The sequence below is a fragment of the Drosophila miranda genome (genome assembly GCF_003369915.1).
Source record: "Drosophila miranda strain MSH22 chromosome Y unlocalized genomic scaffold, D.miranda_PacBio2.1 Contig_Y2_pilon, whole genome shotgun sequence".
Taxonomy (NCBI): domain Eukaryota; kingdom Metazoa; phylum Arthropoda; class Insecta; order Diptera; family Drosophilidae; genus Drosophila; species Drosophila miranda.
The window spans coordinates 6,748,710-6,769,149 of NW_022881614.1; the positions used below are offsets into that span (position 1 = coordinate 6,748,710).

The 20,440-nt window shown below is 45.4% G+C and overlaps 1 protein-coding gene across 6 annotated transcripts in view; it reads left to right on the top strand.

The window, feature by feature from the left end:
- The window catches only part of LOC117192735 (kazrin-like), a 74,925-nt gene that overhangs the window by 49,177 nt on the left and 5,308 nt on the right, over positions 1-20,440 (top strand). For 5 of the 6 annotated variants that reach the window (XR_004474432.1, XM_033397476.1, XM_033397479.1 and 2 more), the window contains exons 2-7: positions 7,860-7,995; positions 8,390-8,954; positions 18,080-18,370; positions 19,093-19,989; positions 20,052-20,112; positions 20,184-20,386. Coding sequence is in view for 5 of the 6 variants with exons in the window: in XM_033397476.1 (XP_033253367.1) it covers positions 7,882-7,995; positions 8,390-8,954; positions 18,080-18,370; positions 19,093-19,989; positions 20,052-20,112; positions 20,184-20,386 (2,131 nt within the window). In the remaining variant the exon portion in view is untranslated. The remainder of the gene's footprint in view (positions 1-7,859; positions 7,996-8,389; positions 8,955-18,079; positions 18,371-19,092; positions 19,990-20,051; positions 20,113-20,183; positions 20,387-20,440) is intronic. The other variant, XM_033397478.1, reaches the window with a different exon arrangement.

A 20,440-nucleotide genomic window follows, 5' to 3' on the forward strand; every position in this document is an offset into this window, starting at 1 on the left:
AAGAATATATCAAAAAATTCGTCCGTGAACAACCTTCATCATCAACAAGCAAGCATGCACTGACGATAAGGGACAGCACGAACGAACTTCGGCTCCCGACGAGACCACCTTGTATAATTGCATCATGCCTTCACCTCCGAAGTGCTACTCGGCTTCGTCAATGCACGAGCTCGAGCCAACCCATAAATATGCTTGTAGTTGTGTATATGTGTGTATGTCCTAGGTCGGCACGGCCATAAACCGGTTTCGCCCGCAGCATATACGGCTTTTAGCTTCACACACAAGCGCACTGAAAGCATGTCAGTGCTGCGTGCCGAAACCGTAGGGCAGCGTGGTCGCTGATGTCTTTGGCGCGGTGGGGACTCAGCCGAAATAGTCAAAAAATTGTATGAGTGCTTTAGATAAATTTAATGTACGCATTAATGCCAATTCCTGCTCCAATTCATGCTCCATTTCCTGCTCCAATTCCTACTCCAATTCCTGCTACAGCCATTGCTGCCAATTCCTCTGCCCTTGTACCGAGATCTCCTTTAGGAGTGGCTCCACCATCTCGTTCTCGCTCGGGACTTCAACTTAGAGCAGTGGTCCCTCGGAAAGCAATATTTGTTTCTCGTCTTATTCCTGAGGCTACAACGGAGGATGTTAAACAACATCTTGCCGCTAAACTTAACAATTCGCCTGTTGATATAGTTGTGACTAAATTTACATTTAAACATAAGCGCAACATATCATCCTTTAAAATTCTTCTCCCTGATTCTTTACTATCCTGTTCTCTAGAACCGTCAATATGGCCTGAGCATACAATTGTGCATGAGTTCCTTCTCAAAGATTCGAACTCGAGTCCAAGAATTACCGAACATGCTCCAAAAAACTGATGTACTATTTTTCCATGCACTATCAGAACGTTCGCAGTTTGCTGGGAAAATTGCGTCAAATTCATACTAATAGCGCGTCCTTTGATATCGATGCCATCGCGTTTACCGAAACCTGGCTTAACTCCTCTGTCAATGATCACGATAGTTACACTATTTATAGAATGGACCGCCCATCTTTTGCAGGTGGGGTTCTGATTGGTCGTTTCTTTATTCATTACCGAACATAGATGCAACTGTTAACTCGTTTTATAGTTCTATTTACTCCGCCCTTAATACGTTTGTTCCAGATATCACTGTACCTGTATCGTCCAAGCCTCCCTGGTTCTCCAAGTATTTGTCATACTTAAAAAATAATAAATCCCGGCTCTATAAAAAGTACCAGAAGTCGGGATCCACGTTGGCCTTAGCTCTATACTCCTCCGCTCGCTCTCTGTTCCTTGCCGTCAATAGTCAGTGTTATAATCATTACCTTTCACAATGTAGTAGTAACTTTCGTAGTGATCCTAAAAAATTATATTCGTTCGTTAACTCTAAGCGCAAGTCAAACGTTTTTCCTCCGTCCCTTCATTACCAGAACAAAACAGAAGCTTCTGCTGTTGGTATTGCAAATTTATTCGCTAACTTTTTCCAAACAACGTACTCGTCTCATATTTACAACGCATCCACTCCGTATCCGTACCAGCTACCTCAAGCTAACAGCATTTTTCTGCCCTTTTTCGAGGAAGGCGTTGTTCTGGAAGGTTTGTCATCTATGGACATATCGTCTTCTGCGGGTCCAGATAAGGTACCAAGTTGCATCTTAAAACACTGTGCCCAGTCCCTTTGCAAACCCTTGACCTTTCTCTTCAACCTCTCCTTGGAACAGTCTTGTCTCCCAGTAATTTGGAATGAGTCCTACATCATTCCGCTTCACAAAAAAGGTTCAAGATCAAACATTGAAAACTATCGTGGTATCGCAAAGCTTTCCGCCATCCCGAAGCTTCTTGAGTTCCTGGTCACCCGGCAACTGCAACATCTTTGTTGCAGCTTGATATCTCCGTCGCAACACGGTTTTTTCAGACATCATTCAACATCGACTAACCTTCTTGAGTTTTCTAACCTAATCCACCGTGGTTTTCAAATTGGTTTGCAGACGGATGTAGTTTTTACGGACTTCAGCAAGGCATTCGATTCTGTGAACCATGCTCTGCTTATTCACAAGCTCTCTTTATTAGGGTTCCCAACGAATCTTCTAGATTGGATTTTGTCCTATCTCTCTAACCGTACTCAACGTGTTTTGTTTTCTAACGTGTTGTCAAATACTGTTAATGTTACTTCAGGTGTGCCACAGGGAAGTCATCTGGGCCCGCTTCTGTTTATTATACCCGATACTCAAAATGAGTATTGGGGTATATTAGATTTGTGGTAAAAGTGGATGTGTGTAACGTCCAGAAGGAATCGTTTCCGACCCCATAAAGTATATATATTCTTGATCAGCATCAATAGCCGAGTCGATTGGGCCCTGTCTGTCTGTCTGTCTGTCCGTCTGTCCGTCTGTCCGTCCGTCCGTCTGTCCGTCCCCTTCAGCGCCTAGTGCTCAAAGACTATAAGAGATGTTTTGGATCCAGACTTCTGTGATATGTCACTGCTACAAAAATATTTTAAAACTTCGCCCCGCCCACTTCCGCCCCCACAAAGGACGAAAATCTGTGGCATCCACATTTTTAAAGATACGATAAAACCAAAAACGCAGAATCGTAGAGGATGACTATATGTTCTAGAGTGTGAAATCTCAACCAGATCGTATAATTATTATAGCCAGAATCAAGAAAACAATTTCATTCTTTCGCGCTCTGTCTCTCTCTAACACACAGGTTTCATGGTCGGCTTTGCCAATTGCAAAATATGAGTTCAAGGATCTCAGAACCTATAAGAGCCAGAGCAAACAAATTTATTATACAGACTCCTGTGATATCGGACCTTGACCGTTTCGTGTCCAAATTTCGCAACACCCCTTCCGCCCACGCAAAGGACGAAAATCTGGGGCATCCCCAAATCTCAGAGACTATTAACGCTAGAGTAACCAAATTTAGTATCCGCACTCCTATTAGATCTCACTATAAAACGTATATCTCAGAATTTCGCCCTACCCCCTTCCGCCCACACAAAGGACGAAAATCTGTTGCATCCACAATATTGCAGATTCGAGAAAACTAAAAACGCAGAATCATAGATAATGACCATATCTATCAGATTGCTGAATCTGGATCAGATCAGATCATGTTTATAGCCAAAAGGAACAAAACAATTTGCACTGGCTACGCAGCGCCCGACGTCACGCTCAGACTGATTTTCTGTCTCTCTCGCACGCACTCTTTGTCGTGGCGTTTAATATTAGCGGCGTCTGCCGGAGGAGAGCCATACTGACTAAGTAACGGGTATAACTGTAGAGTTGCGGTGTCCGCAGCAACTCACAACGTTCCCCCTCGTTTTATTTGTGAACGACCTTCCTCAAGTTATAACATACTCTACTACACTAATGTATGCTGATGATGTCAAAATCTGTCTTTCTTACTCTGATTGGTATTTGCACACACACCTTCAACTTGATCTAAGTGAACTACTATTGTGGTGTTCAACTAATCTTCTTTTTCTGAACCTTTCCAAATGCAAACTTATGACATTTTACCGTCGCGCTCCTCATTTTGTCTCATATGTTCTAGGAAATCATGTCCTTGAGCGAATTTCGAGTTCAAATGACCTCGGAGTCCATTTTGATCATAAGATGTGTTTCAACACCCATATAGCTGCAACTGTAAATAAAGCTAAGGGTGTTTTAGCGTTCATCAAGCGTTGGTCCAAGGAGTTTGAAGACCCGTACGTTACGAAACAACTGTACATCTCGTTAGTACGTCCTATATTGGAGTATTGTTCTTGTGTGTGGAGCCCGCAGTATAAAGAGCAGCAGGCTGTTATTGAATCCGTGCAAAAGCAATTTTTAATTTTTCCCTTCGGAACTTTAACTGGGACTCGGGTAGAATCTTGCCACCCTACCGGTCTAGGCTAAATCTTATCGACCTGCCGTCGTTGCACCATCGCAGAATATGCAATGGCGTAATGTTCGTGCACAAGCTCCTTCTTGGGACTGTTGACTCCCAAACTCTCTTGGGTCAGATTGACTTGACCGTTCCATCCAGACCTACCCGTACTTTTAGGCCTATCCGTCTACCCATATTTAGGTCTAATTATGCTGATCATGAACCTTTTAGGGTTTTATGCCATAATTATAACTCCCTCTGTCAAACCCTATCCCCTGAACAGTCTCTTAAACTAATTGCATGCAATATTTATAATCATTTAAATTTAGCTAACTTTTAACTTATCTTTTTCCGCCTTTAGTAACTAAGCACCATTATTAACAGATAATTTGTTAATTTAATAAATAAATAAAATAAAATAAAATAATAGAGAATTTTCCAATCGAATTTTCAAGATAGTTTTAGTTTAGGAGATATAAGCACTCAAAGATTAACATTTTTTCAGTGTGCAAATATTTATTGACTAACTAACTAATTTAGCAAGCTGAGACGGCCAAAGGTCCCACTGTGCCGCTCCAATGACATCGGCGATCCGCGACCACCGCACTCTCTTAAACTAATTGCATGCAATATTTATAATCATTTAAATTTAGCTAACTTTTAACTTATCTTTTTCCGCCTTTAGTAACTAAGCACCATTATTAACAGATAATTTGTTAATTTAATAAATAAATAAAATAAAATAAAATAATAGAGAATTTTCCAATCGAATTTTCAAGATAGTTTTAGTTTAGGAGATATAAGCACTCAAAGATTAACATTTTTTCAGTGTGCAAATATTAATTGACTAACTAACTAATTTAGCAAGCTGAGACGGCCAAAGGTCCCACTGTGCCGCTCCAATGACATGGGCGATCCGCGACCACCGCACTATGGTCCGAACGACCACTTTTGTTGGCCAAAACCTAATTTTTAAAAGTCACAACTCAAACTTTGTTTTGATCACTCTGCATTAGAAAAAGATGGACCATTAAAGCTGCGTACCAGAATTTTCCATAGATGGCGCCACATTCGCAAAATCAGCTGTGCAACCCAACTGTTTTTATAGTAAAGCACGTGAAGGGAAAAAGTGCCAAATTAATAACCATTTTAGATCTCTCAAAAATTGAAAAACGGCAAGAAGTGATTAAATTTTTTTGATGAATCTTAATCTGTCGGGTTCTTACTACGTGTTTTGAGTTTTTAACTGTCTCTGGTAGTTGTGATGTCTTCGTAATTGAAGGTTAAAGTGAGGCCTTCAACATGTGCCAACTTGCAATGAAAACTAATTTTTGAAAAGGTGTACAAAGTGAGTCCTACCTAGTCCCACCCTGAAACCTTTTGTGTCTCGTAGATTAATAAATTCTTTTTGAAATGTTTATAGTTAGAAATGCCACTTCTCACCACAATTCTTGGAATTTGCATTAATAGAGCATAACCTCAAATTCGAAAATGCAGAGTTGTTTGCCGTAAGGAATTCAAAAAGGGTAAAATTATCAATTAATTGAAAACGGATCTTAAGGCGACATATCATATGAAATTAATAAAGCTTTTAAAGATACCAGCAAGAAAATTTGTTATCGCTTGGCAACATACCGGAACAAATGCAAGTAAAATTCACAGATGTTTGAACGAAGATATGTGGATTGGCCACAAGCCTTTATTTCACTACTATTATCTTTATGCCCAGAGAATGCTAACTAAGTTCATAAGGCTGTACAGGACCCAGTCGGAAAGCCGGCACATATCTCACCTAACGAGGCGTTAACCTTGCTTCTATACAAGGATCTCAGCAATAATTTACGGAAACCTTTAAACGATTTTATTTTTATTTAAATCAAAATTTTGTTACGAGTGCAACGCCGTTTTCTTAAATAAAATATGCTTAATACTTTTTTTCACTATAACTAATAATTTAAATATGCATTATTAAAAAAAGGGGCGGTGCCACACCCATTTTTTTTTTAAATCCACTTCTTATTGATTATATTGTATATCCAATACAAAAAACTAAATGAAACGAGGGGGAACGTTGTGAGTGGCTGCGGACACCGCAACTGTACGGTTATACCCGATACTAAGTCAGTATGGCTCTCCTCCGGCAGACGCCGCTAATATTAAACGACACGACAAAGAGTGCGTGCGAGAGAGACAGAAAATCAGTCTGAGCGTGACGTCGGGCGCTGCGTAGCCACTGCAAATTGATTTGTTCCTTTTGGCTATAAACATGATCTGATCTGATCCAGATTCAGCAATCTGATAGATATGGTCATTATCTATGATTCTGCGTTTTTAGTTTTCTCGAATCTGCAATATTGTGGATGCAACAGATTTTCGTCCTTTGTGTGGGCGGAAGGGGGTAGGGCGAAATTCTGAGATATACGTTTTATAGTGAGATCTAATAGGAGTGCGGATACTAAATTTGGTTACTCTAGCGTTAATAGTCTCTGAGATTTGGGGATGCCCCAGATTTTCGTCCTTTGCGTGGGCGGAAGGGGGTGTTGCGAAATTTGGACACGAAACGGTCAAGGTCCGATATCACAGGAGTCTGTATAATAAATTTGTTTGCTCTGGCTCTTATAGGTTCTGAGATCCTTGAACTCATATTTTGCAATTGGCAAAGCCGACCATGAAACCTGTGTGTTAGAGAGAGACAGAGCGCGAAAGAATGAAATTGTTTTCTTGATGCTGGCTATAATAATAATACGATCCAATTCCGCAGTCTTAAAGATATGGTCATTCTCTACAATTCTACGTTTTTGGTTTTCTCATATCTTTAAAATTGTGGATGCCACAGATTTTCGTTCTTTGTGGGGGCGGAAGTGGGCGGGGCGAAGTTTTGAAATATTTTTGTAGCAGTGACATATCACAGAAGTCTGGATCCAAAACATCGTTGCTCTAGATCTTATAGTCTTTGAGCACTAGGCGCTGAAGGGGACGGACAGACGGACGGACGGACAGAGAGACAGGGCTCAATCGACTCGGCTATTGATGCTGATCAAGAATATATATACTTTATGGGGTCGGAAACGATTCCTTCGGGACGTTACACACATCCACTTTTACCACAAATCTAATATACCCCAATACTCATTTTGAGTATCGGGTATAAAAATCTTGTTCTGTTCGGGAGTTATTAATTTTGGCCAACAAAAGTGGTCGTTCGGACCATAGTGCACCGCTTTGACGGTGAAGGCATTGCCGAACAGACGAAACCGACGGGCAGCGGGGTCGCGGTAGAGACGAAGTACAGGCGGAAAGGGAATTGAAACCCCGCGCGCTCCCTCGTGCCTTTTGGGTCCTAATGTTAGGACCCGCCATAGAACAGCTTTTTGGTCGCTCATGCGACATCTTGGTATTGTATAGTCTTTGGTAAAAGAGCCCCGCGCGCCCGTACCATGAAGCGTCAAACGAAAATTGAAAAAGCATTTGTTCCTCATGCGACATCTTGGTATTGTATAGTCTTTGAAAATACATCCATAGATACATATACATACGTATAGATCGATTACAGGATTACAGGATTACAGGTCACTAATAGTTCCCATATTCTTTATTTGCTGGTCAAGGTCAAGAGCTGACAGAGGGCCCCCTTCATAATTGATAGCGAACTCGCTTAGAAACGTGATCCAGACCGAGTCTTAGGCAGCTCCGAGTACGTATTTTCCTGGTGCCTCTGTGTCCTGTGTTGTCTGTCCTGCCTAGTGCTAAGTCAGAATGTTTGAGCCTCGATTAGAGCCGATTTGTGGCAGTTGAAAGTCGTTTCCAGCGCGGCAATAAGAAAAGCACACACACACACACATACACATAACCACCCATCCAACCACACAGTGACACGAAACTTTTTTTGCTGGTGTGAGTGTGTGTGTGTTTTTTAATGTAGTATGCGCGCGTACGTTCGCGTGTGTGTGTGTGTGTGTGCGAGTAGGTTTTTTCCGTGTTTCTGAAGCATGCAAATAAACGGTGTCACTGCCGGACCCACGATGGCCGCATCAGAGCCACCAGAGCCACCGCCGCGCAATCCGGATCGCACAAATGCCTCACTGCACAAGCTCAGCGAATCCGTAAGTACCACAAGCAACCCCGCAATCTCCTCCTCCTCCACTCAAATCCCGCAATGTAGGCAAAATTATAAAAAATAGGAAATCGGAACCTAATTGGACTCATTGAATGCTCGTAAGAAAGGAGGGTGGGGCCACTACCGAGGAGGGGGCTCTCCAATTGCATGCCTCAGCATCCACTTCCACTCTCCCTACTTGGCACACTACTTCATCTTCCTCTTGTAGAACAAATTCCCCACATCTGCATCTCCCACCCATTGACTAATTGACAACTTCTGGGCTCTCGCTGTCGCTATCTCTCTGCTTTTGCTCTTTCTCTCTTATCTGCTATTTACCTTTGGCCGGATTCATTGAATCTAAAGTGGATGTTATAAAATCTTTTCAATTTCCTTTGCAGAAAATTTTTAAATCACTGGACTCGAGTCTGATCAAGGAGAAGTCCGTCTCTGTTAACAACAATAAGCCTATACGGCCGCTGCTCTCTCTGGATAACTCTGTAACGGCCTCCACATCAGCGGCAGCCGCAGCGACAGCAGCAAGAGCAGCAGCAGCTGGAGCTGGAGCAGTGGGCGGAGCCCCTGTCAAGCCATCGCCCCTGGTACTTACCAGCAAGCGAGACCTCACGCCTAGCAACGACAGCAGCTCCTCGCCGGCCAGCTCGAATGGCAGCAATCAGACACTTACGCCACCCATGACCAACGACAACCAGCAGCAGCAGCAGCAGCATCGACCACCATCATATCCTGGGAAGAGCGAGGTCGTCGGTCTGCCACAGCCACAATTGCCGAATGGCCTCGGAGGCACGGCCAATGCGAACTCTATCCCCGGCCCAGCCATGATCCATGCGAATAACTCTAATTTAATTGCCGCTGGTCACCTGGCACAGGGAGTTGCCGTCTCCTCCAGCTCCACTTCGACGTCCACCGCCAACATCTCCTCCGGCGGCAGTGCTCTAAATGCGGGTAAGTGTGGGTGTGTGCGTACAAGTGAGTGTGAGTGCTCGAATGGAAAGGAAAAAGGGAATGGGAACGGACATGGACACGGGAAGATGCATGCAAATGCATTTGTAATGGGCAGAAGCGGGGGAGCAATCAGCATATTGCTGCTGGCAGAAGACCAATGGGGAGAAAGCAGGGAATGGTTAAATCAGCAAATTCCAGAAGGATGGCAACGGTGTTCAAAGTGAAATTAAATCAGCGTTCGCTGATTGAATCCTTTCTACATACATGTCGACAGATACCATACATATTGTTCAATAAAAGCTACTAAAAATGTTGGATATGAAACTTATAATTTTTTTAAATTGCTGAATGATTCATATGGTTGCAGCATGTATTTTGTAATTAAAGCCAAGTTAGTGGCGCAATCTGTGGGTAAAGATTTGTGACCAGAGAGCAAACCCGCAAATACTCGTACATACATTTATCCTCTCTCTTTTGAATTGCAGAAATAATCTCTTAAAAGTTGATACATTTTCTAGTTAATTTCTAAAATTCAACAAATTCAAGTTGAGTTTGATAAAATTGACAAAATGTTTGTCTTTTTAATAAAGTTGTAACAAAATATCGTGCGAGCATCTTGTCTGGTCTTGTCCGGAAGCCAAGAGGCAAACACTCTGACCGCACACAAATTTAATGTTGTCCGGGGCAAAATGCATGTTGAAAGCGGCAAGTAGATGATAAAGGCCACACAGAGTCAAGCGGACCTCAGTGGGGAAGAACAACAACGACAGATATTGGGTAAACCACAGACACAACATCAACGAAGGGCGGGAAAGAAGTCATGAACAGGGTGGAAAGTGCGGGCGGGCTGCGGGATGTGCAGAATGTCCTCGTACATAAGTGAAGTGTAGTTTTTTTGCTTCGTGCTGTACTGAGATTGGGGCCAGGGCCAGGGCCAGCCCAACGCATCGGATCAGATTAGAATGCCAAAGTGATGAACACTTCAAAAATCGGACAAATGGATGGTAATGGCCTGCCCTGCTCTCTCTTTCTCTCTGGCCAGCACTTTGAGTTGCGGAGTTCAAAAGCCAACGAAGCGCATAGTCAGGCTTACCCTTACCCCACAGGAGGTATACAAGTTGGAGGTGGAGTGGATCCTAGAGTGGATGCGGTCAAGTTAAGTTGAAAACTTAAATATTCGAAACTAAGCAGAGAATTTACCCATCTGTGGATAGAGAGGCGGCAGTGGAATGTACTATACATAAATGGATTTTTAATAGGGGGATAATCAGAGTCCTTCAATTAGAGGATTGCAGAATAATGTTTAACGTTTATTTTGCAATCCAAACAATTCAATTTCATTATTAACATGTATACTAAATATACACTCGTTTTTGCCATTTAATAATGATTTAATGCCGCGCATTAAGAGCTTATTAAATGTTCATTCCAGTCCTTAGCCAAAAGATAAATCCATATATATTTTTACTAATTTTAACATGGAGAAATGGGCGAAAGGAAAACATTCTCATTAATTTGTTGACATGTTTGTGCGTGAGTTGGGGGAATGAATGGATCGCCAGGTCGGTGGCAGGAGCGAGTGTGCAATCAATTTAGACCCATCATCAGTTATTCACATGGGTGAGTTTTGCTTGGGGTGTGAGTGCTATGGGGAATAGGTAATCAAATTGTTCATCCCGGAAATGTATTGTTATGAATACATTATAATTGAAACGAGGGGGAACGTTGTGAGTTGCTGCGGACACCGCAAATCTACGGTTATACCCGATACTAAGTCAGTATGGCTCTCCTCCGGCAGACGCCGCTAATATTAAACGACACGACAAAGAGTGCGTGCGAGAGAGACAGAAAATCAGTCTGAGCGTGACGTCGGGCGCTGCGTAGCCACTGCAAATTGATTTGTTCCTATTGGCTATAAAAATGATCTGATCTGATCCAGATTCAGCAATCTGATAGATACGGTCATTATCTAAGATTCTGCGTTTTTAGTTTTCTCGAATCTGCAATATTGTGGATGCAACAGATTTTCGTCCTTTGTGTGGGCGGAAGGGGGTGGGGCGAAATTTTGAGATACACGTTTTATAGTAAGATCGAACAGGAGTGCGGATACCAAATTTGTTTACTCTAGCCTTAATAGTCTCTTAGATTTTTGAATATCCCCAGATTTTCGTCCTTTGCGGGGGCGAAAGGGGGTGTGCCGAAATTTTAAAACAAACTCGTCTCGGTTTGATATATTAGGAGTGTGGATACCAAATTTGGTTGTTCTAGCTTTTATAGTCTCTGAGATCTAGGCGCTAATGTTTTACTCTAAGCAAAGCCGCCTATGCTACGTGTGTGTTAGAGAGAGACAGGGCGAGAAAAAATGAAATTGTTTTCTTGATGCTAGCTATAATAATAATACGATCCAATTCAGATTCCGCAGTCTTAAAGATATGGTCATTCTCTATGTTAAGCTATTAAGCGTTTTTAACAACTGTTGCAATTTGAAGGTAATGAAAGTCGAGAGGCTGTTTATTTGGCAATTTATTTGCATATGTAAACCAACTTATCGCGTATGTACCTATGGGGATGATTGGGGCGAACGATTGATGCGAGGATGTTAGTCTAATAGCTGCGACGATTAGCTCAAGACTGCCCATGCAAGGGCTGACGGGCCAAATTGCCGGGCCCTATGCAGCAAGCTTAGACGCGAGCGAGAGCGTATGATAGCCCGAGAGCGTTAGAGCTGCTCGGGGACGCTGTTAAGCCGAGTCCGAGAGATTGCGACATAAGGAGACGAAAGAATTCCGCTGCATGCGCATATGCGGTAGCAAATGATCTTTGCAGTGGGGGCGACATTGGAAACGACATCACCAAAATGCATTTCCTTTGGGCCGCACCACTGGCAATAATTTAAAATATTTAAGCTGCTTGACCCGACATACTCCCTCCGTTGGAAGCCTGACTTTCAACAGCATCTTTACGGGGCAGCAGGCACAGCTTGTTGACGGCGCGCTTGGTGATTCCAGATGACGTCTTCAGCACAGCAACTCGGGCAACGCCATCTCGTCCAGGCAAAAGCTCGACCACTCTCGCCAGTGGCCACTTCATGGTAGGAAGATTCTCATCCTTGACAAGAACCAAATCTGCGACTGCTAAACTAGGCTTCGCAGTGCGCCACTTTGAGCGCTGCTGCAGTGACGTTATGTACTCCTCCTTCCACCGGAACCAAAAGAGCTGCTGCAGGTACGAAACGCGCTGCCAGCCGTCCAGGCGATCGAAGTTTAGCTGCGTGACGTCAGGCTCAGCAAACGAAGCAGGAGGGCCACCATTCAAGAAATGCGCTGGAGTTAGAACATCTATATCGGCAGGGCTCTCTGAAATTGAAACTAAAGGTCTTGAATTAATCCCTGCCGTGATGTGGCACAACAGCGTCCGCAGCTCGTCAAATCCAAGAACCGAGTTGCCTATCGCACGGTAGAAGTGGTACTTGGCCGTCTTCACTGCAGCCTCCCATAGACCACCAAAATGCCAGTCTATAGCCTCGACCAAGCAAAAATCCAGCAGCGCCTTCTGATGGTCATCGCTGAGGACCAGGCGCTTTAATTCCATCAGCTCATTCTTAGCGCCGACAAAATTGGTTGCGTTGTCTGATCAAATTTGCCGCGGCTGCCGTCTGGTACATATGAAGCGCTTTAGTCCATGTAGAAAAGCAACTGTGGATAAGTCCTTTATAAGCTCCAGATGAACAGCCTTGGTAGCGAAACAAATGAAGACGCAGACGTAGCACTTGATTGGAGCCTTGTTGCGAGCCTCCGGTTTGTAGAAAAACGGCCCACAGAAGTCCACGTCTGTGATCTCAAAAGCATGAGAATCATCGAGCCGCTCCTTTGGAAGATCCGCCATAATATGCTCCAATACCCTGGGCTTCAGTCGAAAGCATCTTACGCACTTGTTTACTGCCTTGTTTAACGTCTTCCTCCCCCTAATAGGCCAATATTGGGATCGAATTAGTCCAAGCAAAGCTCGAGGACCAGCGTGCAGATTCCGCTCATGAAAATGGGAGATTATTGCAAGAGTCAGTGGATGGCTGCTGGGCAAGATGATGGGATGACGGCCATCAAAATCCAACGAAGAGTTTTTCAGTCGACCATCTACCCTGAGAAGTCCAAACTGATCCATGAATGGCGATAACGATGTGATTGAGCTCGATGAGGAGACTGCTCCCCTTGCCCGCAGTGACTTCATGTCCTCCCATAGCTGAGTACGCTGGACTAGTCGTAGCAATACCTGGGTTCCATGTTCAATGTCTGAGACAGTGAGTCCGGGGCGCCGAATTCGGTTGCAAAACTAGTGAATGTATCCGAAAACGCGTTGCAAAGAAGCAAATGAATTCGCATACTTGGAATCGCAGAATCACACCAACAATAACACCTTCCCTTGAATACATTCATTCCAGCTATCTCAGATATGAGCCTAGCCAGCAACTCCGCTCCACAAAGCTCCAACTTTGGTACTGTAAGTGTCTTCAAAGGAGCCACACGAGATTTGGCACAAAGTAAGTGACTGCTGAAATGCTGACCCTTGGACACGACATAAATGCATGCACCATAAGCCTCGATGCTGGCATCGCAAAATCCGTGAATTTCCAGCGTAGAGTCTGGAAGGAGCACAAGCCGAGGAAATTCAAGTCGACGAATCTGACCAAAACTGGTGCTAGAGGCTACAATGGCAGTGATGAGAGTTGAGTAATCCGATGAGCGCGAGTGCAGGCTAACGTTGACCGAAAATCCATCCGTGACGAAGCTAGAGTCGCCTATTCCCGAGATTGCAGTCGATGATTTCATTTTTCGAAGCTGAAGCTGATTCGCGAAACGAGAAGTTATTAGATGCAACTGGGAGCCGGAATCCAGCAACGCTCGGCAGGGAACTAAAACTCCGGAACGATTTTTGACTACGACCGTGGCCGTGGCAAGTAAACAAGTAAAACAACACCATTCCTGAGATCTTGGGCAATAAGGGCAGACGAGGTAGCCGCTGAAGTAGAGGGCGTAGTGGTATGGTCAGACGGCGTAGACTCAGACAGTGCAGACTGAGATGGAGTATACGGCGCTGATTTCCCTTGGACTGCGGTATCTTCAGGGCTACCAAAATGAAGGAGGGTATGGTGTCTACCCCCGCAGGTACGACAGTTGCTCGAGGTGCACTGAAGTAATCGATGCCCTGTTTTGAGACAATTTATACACAACGAAAGCCGCTTGGCTTCTTTATGGCGATTTGTGGGGGACAGCGCTTTAAACTTCTGGCAGTGCTGGACCTCGTGAGCACCATCGCTGCACAGCGCGCAGCGTGCTACGGCTTGGTTCGTTGTAACCAATGTGGTCCTAGAATTATTATGCTTTCTACTTCTGCCCACCTGATTGCTCAACGCATAGCTTGCCATAGAAAAGTCTATCGTCTCCAATGATCTGCATCGCTGCTCCAAGAACGAGGCCATAGATTCCCACGACGGAATTAAGTTTGCGAATGCGGGGTCGTTAAATCGTTCCTCCCATTTCTCTTGGCTCGCTGGATCCAGTTTTCGGAGAATTTCCTGCACGACTATGCATCCTGCGATCTGCTCAGTGGTGCCCAAACCCTGGAGCGCGCGCATATGTGAATTGAACTTGTCTGAAAGCTCCCAAAGCACTGACCCAGGTTCCACAGCCTGGAGCGCCAAGATCTCATTGATGTGTGCCTGAAAGACCAATCGCCGATTATTGAATCTGTTTTCCAACAAATCTAATGCCACAGCATAATTGCCATCTGAGATTTCCAGCGACCGAACAGTCTCAAAGTCGCCGAATCCCGCAGACAGGAACGCAAAAGCTGGAGCTTTTCTATGTTTGTTAAGTCCGGATGGCTGTCGATGATGGTGGCAAACATTGAATAAAAGTCCGTCCAGTTCGAATACCCGCCGCTAAACGTCGGCAATTGTATAGGAGGCAGGGATGGTACTTGTCTACGGTGAGGTAGAAATTGCGAGCCGGCAAACTCAACCGTAGTATTTCCTCCAGCCAAGGTAGAATGAAACGGCATGCGGCCGCTACTCTTAGCCATTTCCCTCATAATCGCCTCCTTCAGCGAGCTTGCAAGTGACTCAAAAATGTCACACAAACCACTGTGAATTTCGCTTCGATCCAATTCCTCAAGCTGGCCGTGAAACATCTCAAAATTGCTGATCAACTTCTCGACTTGCTCTTGCTTTACCACGAGCATGTAGTAGTCACAGTCTGACGACTCATTCTGCCAAGCGGTAGCTAACCTTTTCATTTTCTCGCATAATTCCGTTGACTTAAGCTTCAAACGAGGGGGAACGTTGTGAGTTGCAGCGGACACCGCAACTCAACAGTTATACCCGATACTAAGTCAGTATGGCTCTCCTCCGGCAGACGCCGCTAATATTGAACGACACGACAAAGAGTGCGTGCGAGAGAGACAGAAAATCAGTCTGAGCGTGACGTCGGGCGCTGCGTAGCCAGTGCACATTGAATTGTTGTGGATGCCACAAATTTTCGTCCTTTGGGGGGGCGGAAGGGGGTGGGGCGAAAATTTGAGATATACATTTTTTAGCGAGATCTAACAGGAGTGCGGATACCAAATTTGGTTACTCTAGCGTTAATAGTCTCTGAGATTTGTGAATATCCCCAGATTTTCGTCCTTTGCGGGGGCGGAAGGGGTTGTGGCGCAATTTTGAAACAAACTCGTCTCGGTCCGATATGTTAGGAGTGTGGATACCAAGTTTGGTTGCTCTAGCTTTTATAGTCTCTGAGATCTAGGCGCTAATGTTTTACTCTAAGCAAAGCCACCTATTCCACGTGTGTGTTAGAGAGAGACAGGGCGAGGAAAACTGAAATTGTTTTCTTGATGCTGGCTATAATAATAACACGATCAAATTCAGATTCTGCAGTCTAAAAGATATGGTCATTCTCTACGATTCTGCGTTTTTGGTTTTCTCATATCTTTAAAATTGTGGATGCCACAGATTTTCGTTTTTTGTGGGGGCGGAAGTGGGCGGGGCGAAGTTTTGAAATATTTTTGTAGCAGTGACATATCACAGAAGTCTGGATCCAAAACATCGTTGCTCTAGCTCTTATAGTCTTTGAGCACTAGGCGCTAATAGGGACGGACAGACGGACAGACGGACGGACGGACGGACGGACAGACGGACAGACAGACAGGGCTCAATCGACTCGGCTATTGATGCTGATCAAGAATATATATACTTTATGGGGTCGGAAACGATTCCTTCTGGACGTTACACACATCCATTTTCACCACAAATCTAATATACCCCAATACTCATTTTGAGTATCGGGTATAAAAAGACACCCTGTTTTGCTCACTGGTCATTGGAATTTCGTTAGCAGCATTAATTTCCATGGTAGCGGCAGCGTTAGCAGAAAGACCAACGTCTCTAGCGGGAAGATGATCGCAAAGAGTAACACGAGCAATAGACGACAAGAACCGAGCCCAGCAATCGAACAGCTATGTACGAACTCTATATACAAAGGTGACCGGTGTAAGAAACGTTTCTTGCGGGAAGATGACCGAAAAGAGAAGCGCAAGCCAACAGCTCCGTGCACTACCGAATATGCAGGGGAGTCCGGTGTATATATGTATGGATAACTTATGTGGTCGATGACACTGGTTGAGATGGCAATTAGTTAAGATCTTTGAATGCTATATTAGTTTGTGATTGCACTGATGGATTATTTATTGCACAATCACGTCGGGGTCACCAAATGTTAAGCTATTAAGCGTTTTTAAGAACTGTTGCAATTTGAAGTTTATGAAAGTCGAGAGGCGGTATATAATTCACAATTTATTTGCATATGTAAACCAACTTATCGCGTATGTACATATGGGGATGATTGGGGCGAACGATTGATGCGAGGATGTTAGTCTAATAGCTGCGACGATTAGCTCAAGACTGCCCATGCAAGGGCTGACGGGCCAAATTGCCGGGCCCTATGCAGCAAGCTTAGACGCGAGCGAGAGCGTATGATAGCCCGAGAGCGTTAGAGCTGCTCGGGGACGTTGTTAAGCCGAGTCCGAGAGATTGCGACATAAGGAGACGAAAGAATTCCGCTGCATGCGCATATGCGGCAGCAAGTGATCCTTGCAGTGGGGGCATTGGAAACGACAACACCAAAATGCATTTCCTTTGGGCCGCACCACTGGCAATAATTTTAAATATTTAAGCTGCTTGACCCGACACTCTACAATTCTACGTTTTTGGTTTTCTCATATCTTTAAAATTGTGGATGCCACAGATTTTCGTCCTTTGTGGAGGCGGAAGTGGGCGGGGCGAAGTTTTGAAATATTTTTGTAGCAGTGACATATCACAGAAGTCTGGATCCAAGACATCGTTGCTCTAGCTCTTATAGTCTTTGAGGACTAGGCGCTGAAGGGGACGGACAGACGGACGGACGGACAGACGGACAGACAGACATGGCTCAATCGGTTCGGCTATTGATGCTGATCAAGAATATATATACTTTATGGGGTCGGAAACGATTCCTTCTGGACGTTACACACATCCACTTTTACCACAAATCTAATATACCCCAATACTCATTTTGAGTATCGGGTATAATTACTCGTTTGCCCGTGTTCGTTTGCATCTAGATAAATGTGCCGAAAATCGATATTTATTTATTTTGCCCCGCACAGCAGTTCTAATTGTTGTTTGTTTACTTTTCAATCCTACTACATACTACTATTTGTCCGGTTTGGTATTTGAGGTCTCTCTCTTCCATTGTTTGTTGCAATCTAATTTCGTGTCCTGCACTTTCCCAACCACCCCCGAACTGTCCTGTTCTCCTGCCCAATTTGAATCAGCGTGTCCTCACGCTCATGCTCAATCTCATCCTCGTCGTCATCACTATCATTTCTTGCTATTGTTCTTGTTCTTCGTATTGTTGTTATCGTTGTTCTTGTTGTTGTTGTTGTTTGCGGTTTCTGTTGTTTTGTTTTGTTTGGACTGTACGTATTGGATCAACCTGAATCAAGTTGCCCCATCCCACATCCTACCGAATCATCCCACCCATCGAAATATCTCCATCTAAATCTACATATATGTATCTGAACAATGCAATATCCAGTCGGCAAGCGGAATGCCAATGATGTTTGCTCAATTGTAAAATTAATGGAACCGGAGTCAATGGCAACCGCAAGAGCAGCTCCAGCTTCAGCTCCATCTCCAGCCGCAGCATCCGCCAATATGAATCCATCATTATCTGGCTTCCTGACACTGGGGCCACCGCATTCTCCGACATCCGCTGCCTCGGCAGCCCTCCTCATGCTCGAGTCCTGCGATGGCAATCGCAACGAAGAGACAAAGGTCCGACTCCGAGGTGCCTCTGGCTGGGGCTCAGACTCTGGTCCAGCTTCAGGTAAGTTGCACAATCAATTTTCAGCTTTTCTCTGCTCTGTTCTGCTCGGTTCTTTTCACTTTCATCCCAATTTCCGCTCTGTATTTTTAATTGAAGCAGCAGCAGCATCATCATCGTCATCATCACAATTAGCCCGCATGCCGAAATCCATTAAATCCTTTTACTGCACCCCTGCACCCACCGTCCCGTTCCCTGTGGGGAAAGTAGTTGCACTTGATCCCCATTCAACCCGCCTGTCGATTGGTTGCCTTGGCCTGCTTAAGTTATAATTACACGGACTTTAGTTTGTTCGCAGAACTTTCCATTCAATACATCCACACTTTTGCGCACGGCTCTGTTCTGCTGGTGCTGCCCACTTTGTGGCCAGTTGCTTTAGCTTTACAGGATTGGGTATGCCAATGTAGTTCTTAGCTTGTTTTCTTTGGTTTCCTTTTGCGTTTGTTGCTTGCGCGCGAGTTCTTTGGGCAAGAAGAGAGCGTGGTTTGATAAGCGGGCGTGGGAACGTTACTGGTTGTGGGCTGGCTTCAGCTAGCGAAAGTGCCTTTGAGTAGAATATCGATCAGCAGGGGTGCAAAGCACTTCGACATTGGCTCGTTTTGCATAGATTTGCATCCCTGTTACGTATATGAACACCGCTTGTCCGCAGCTTCTGGTAGCTGTAGAAAAACGAAAGCCAAAACCAACCAGGATATCCGCTTAAATATTTACGCAATATTTCACAGAATCCGGCATGAAGCTGCGAGAGGAGAACGATCGTCTCAGTGCGGAGCTGGTTCGCTTGCGTCGACTGCTCGAGCTGTCCACAGACGGGGCCGTCGGCGGCGTGGATCCCACAGAGGCAGATGCTCGTGGCAATAATGGAACAGCCGCACAGGATCGCATTGAACGGCTGGAGTCGGAGCTGCGTACGGTGAAGAATCAGCTGCTGACCATGCGGCTGGAGCGGAAGAAACTGCGAACTGACAAATCCGATCTGCTGGGACAGGTGAAACAGCTGTGCGCCTCGCTGCAGGAGAAGGAGCAGGAGCTGCGCGACTTTATCCGCAACTTCCAGGAGCGGGTGCGAGAGTCGGAGACTACAAATGCCAAGATCTCGGGCGATCGAGACCGGCAGCGCTTCCAGCTGCTGAAGCAGGCCCGGGATGAGGCCGAGCGCTCACTAGCCCTGGCCCAGCAGCTCTCGGCTCGTGACCTGCAGCTGCAGCGACTTCAGGAGCAGCTTCAGGAGGCGCGTCGCCAGCTCACAGGCTGCCTCTCCGACCAGGAGAGTCTCCACTCGTTTGCCCCACTGACTCCACCCTCAGCGGCCTCTGGCATGCTCAGCCAGATGGCATCCGGCTCTGGCATGGGTGGAGTACTGGACGGCCTTCGCGGCACAGCCGACGACAGTGGCCGCGGCAACTCCCTGTCGGCATTCAGTGGCAGCCTGAGCGGCGGATCGGGGGCAACAGCAGGCGATCGAAACTCGTGCTCGAATGACTCGGGTCTGCGGAACAGCAGCGACCGGGAAAGCACTGGCGGAGAGTTGAACTTCAGCGATGGCACCTGCGACAATGGACCGTGCATCACCGTGGATCCCGACAGCATTTCTCTCGTCTCCAGCCAGAACATGTATCAATGTGAGTGGGAGTCATACCATATGTGAAGTCTGAGTTTATATGTGTTTTTGTTTCGCTTTCAGTTGGAACGCCCAAAGAACGAAGCCCCACATTGTCGCCCTTGAACTCGGCTGCCTACTCCAGGTACATGTTTCCGGGCCAGAATCTCATTTCGAGTAGAAACTAATCGAATCGCATTTATCCAACACGAACAGATCCGTGGAGCAGCTGGGCTCGCCGGTGGACCCCGATGGCCCAGGAGGGGCTGAAGCCATAACCCGGAAATTTGCCTGTGCCACAAAAAGTGGACCGTTGGGAGCACGCAACGGTCGTGGGGGAACCTGGGGCAGCATATCGCGTGTGTTTGCTCGATCCCGCAACAAGAACAAGGCCCTGTCCGCCGATGGAGTGACTGAGTGTGAGTCGTTCAGTCGTCCTGCATTGAGGGAGCGGCTATATTAATGATTTACGA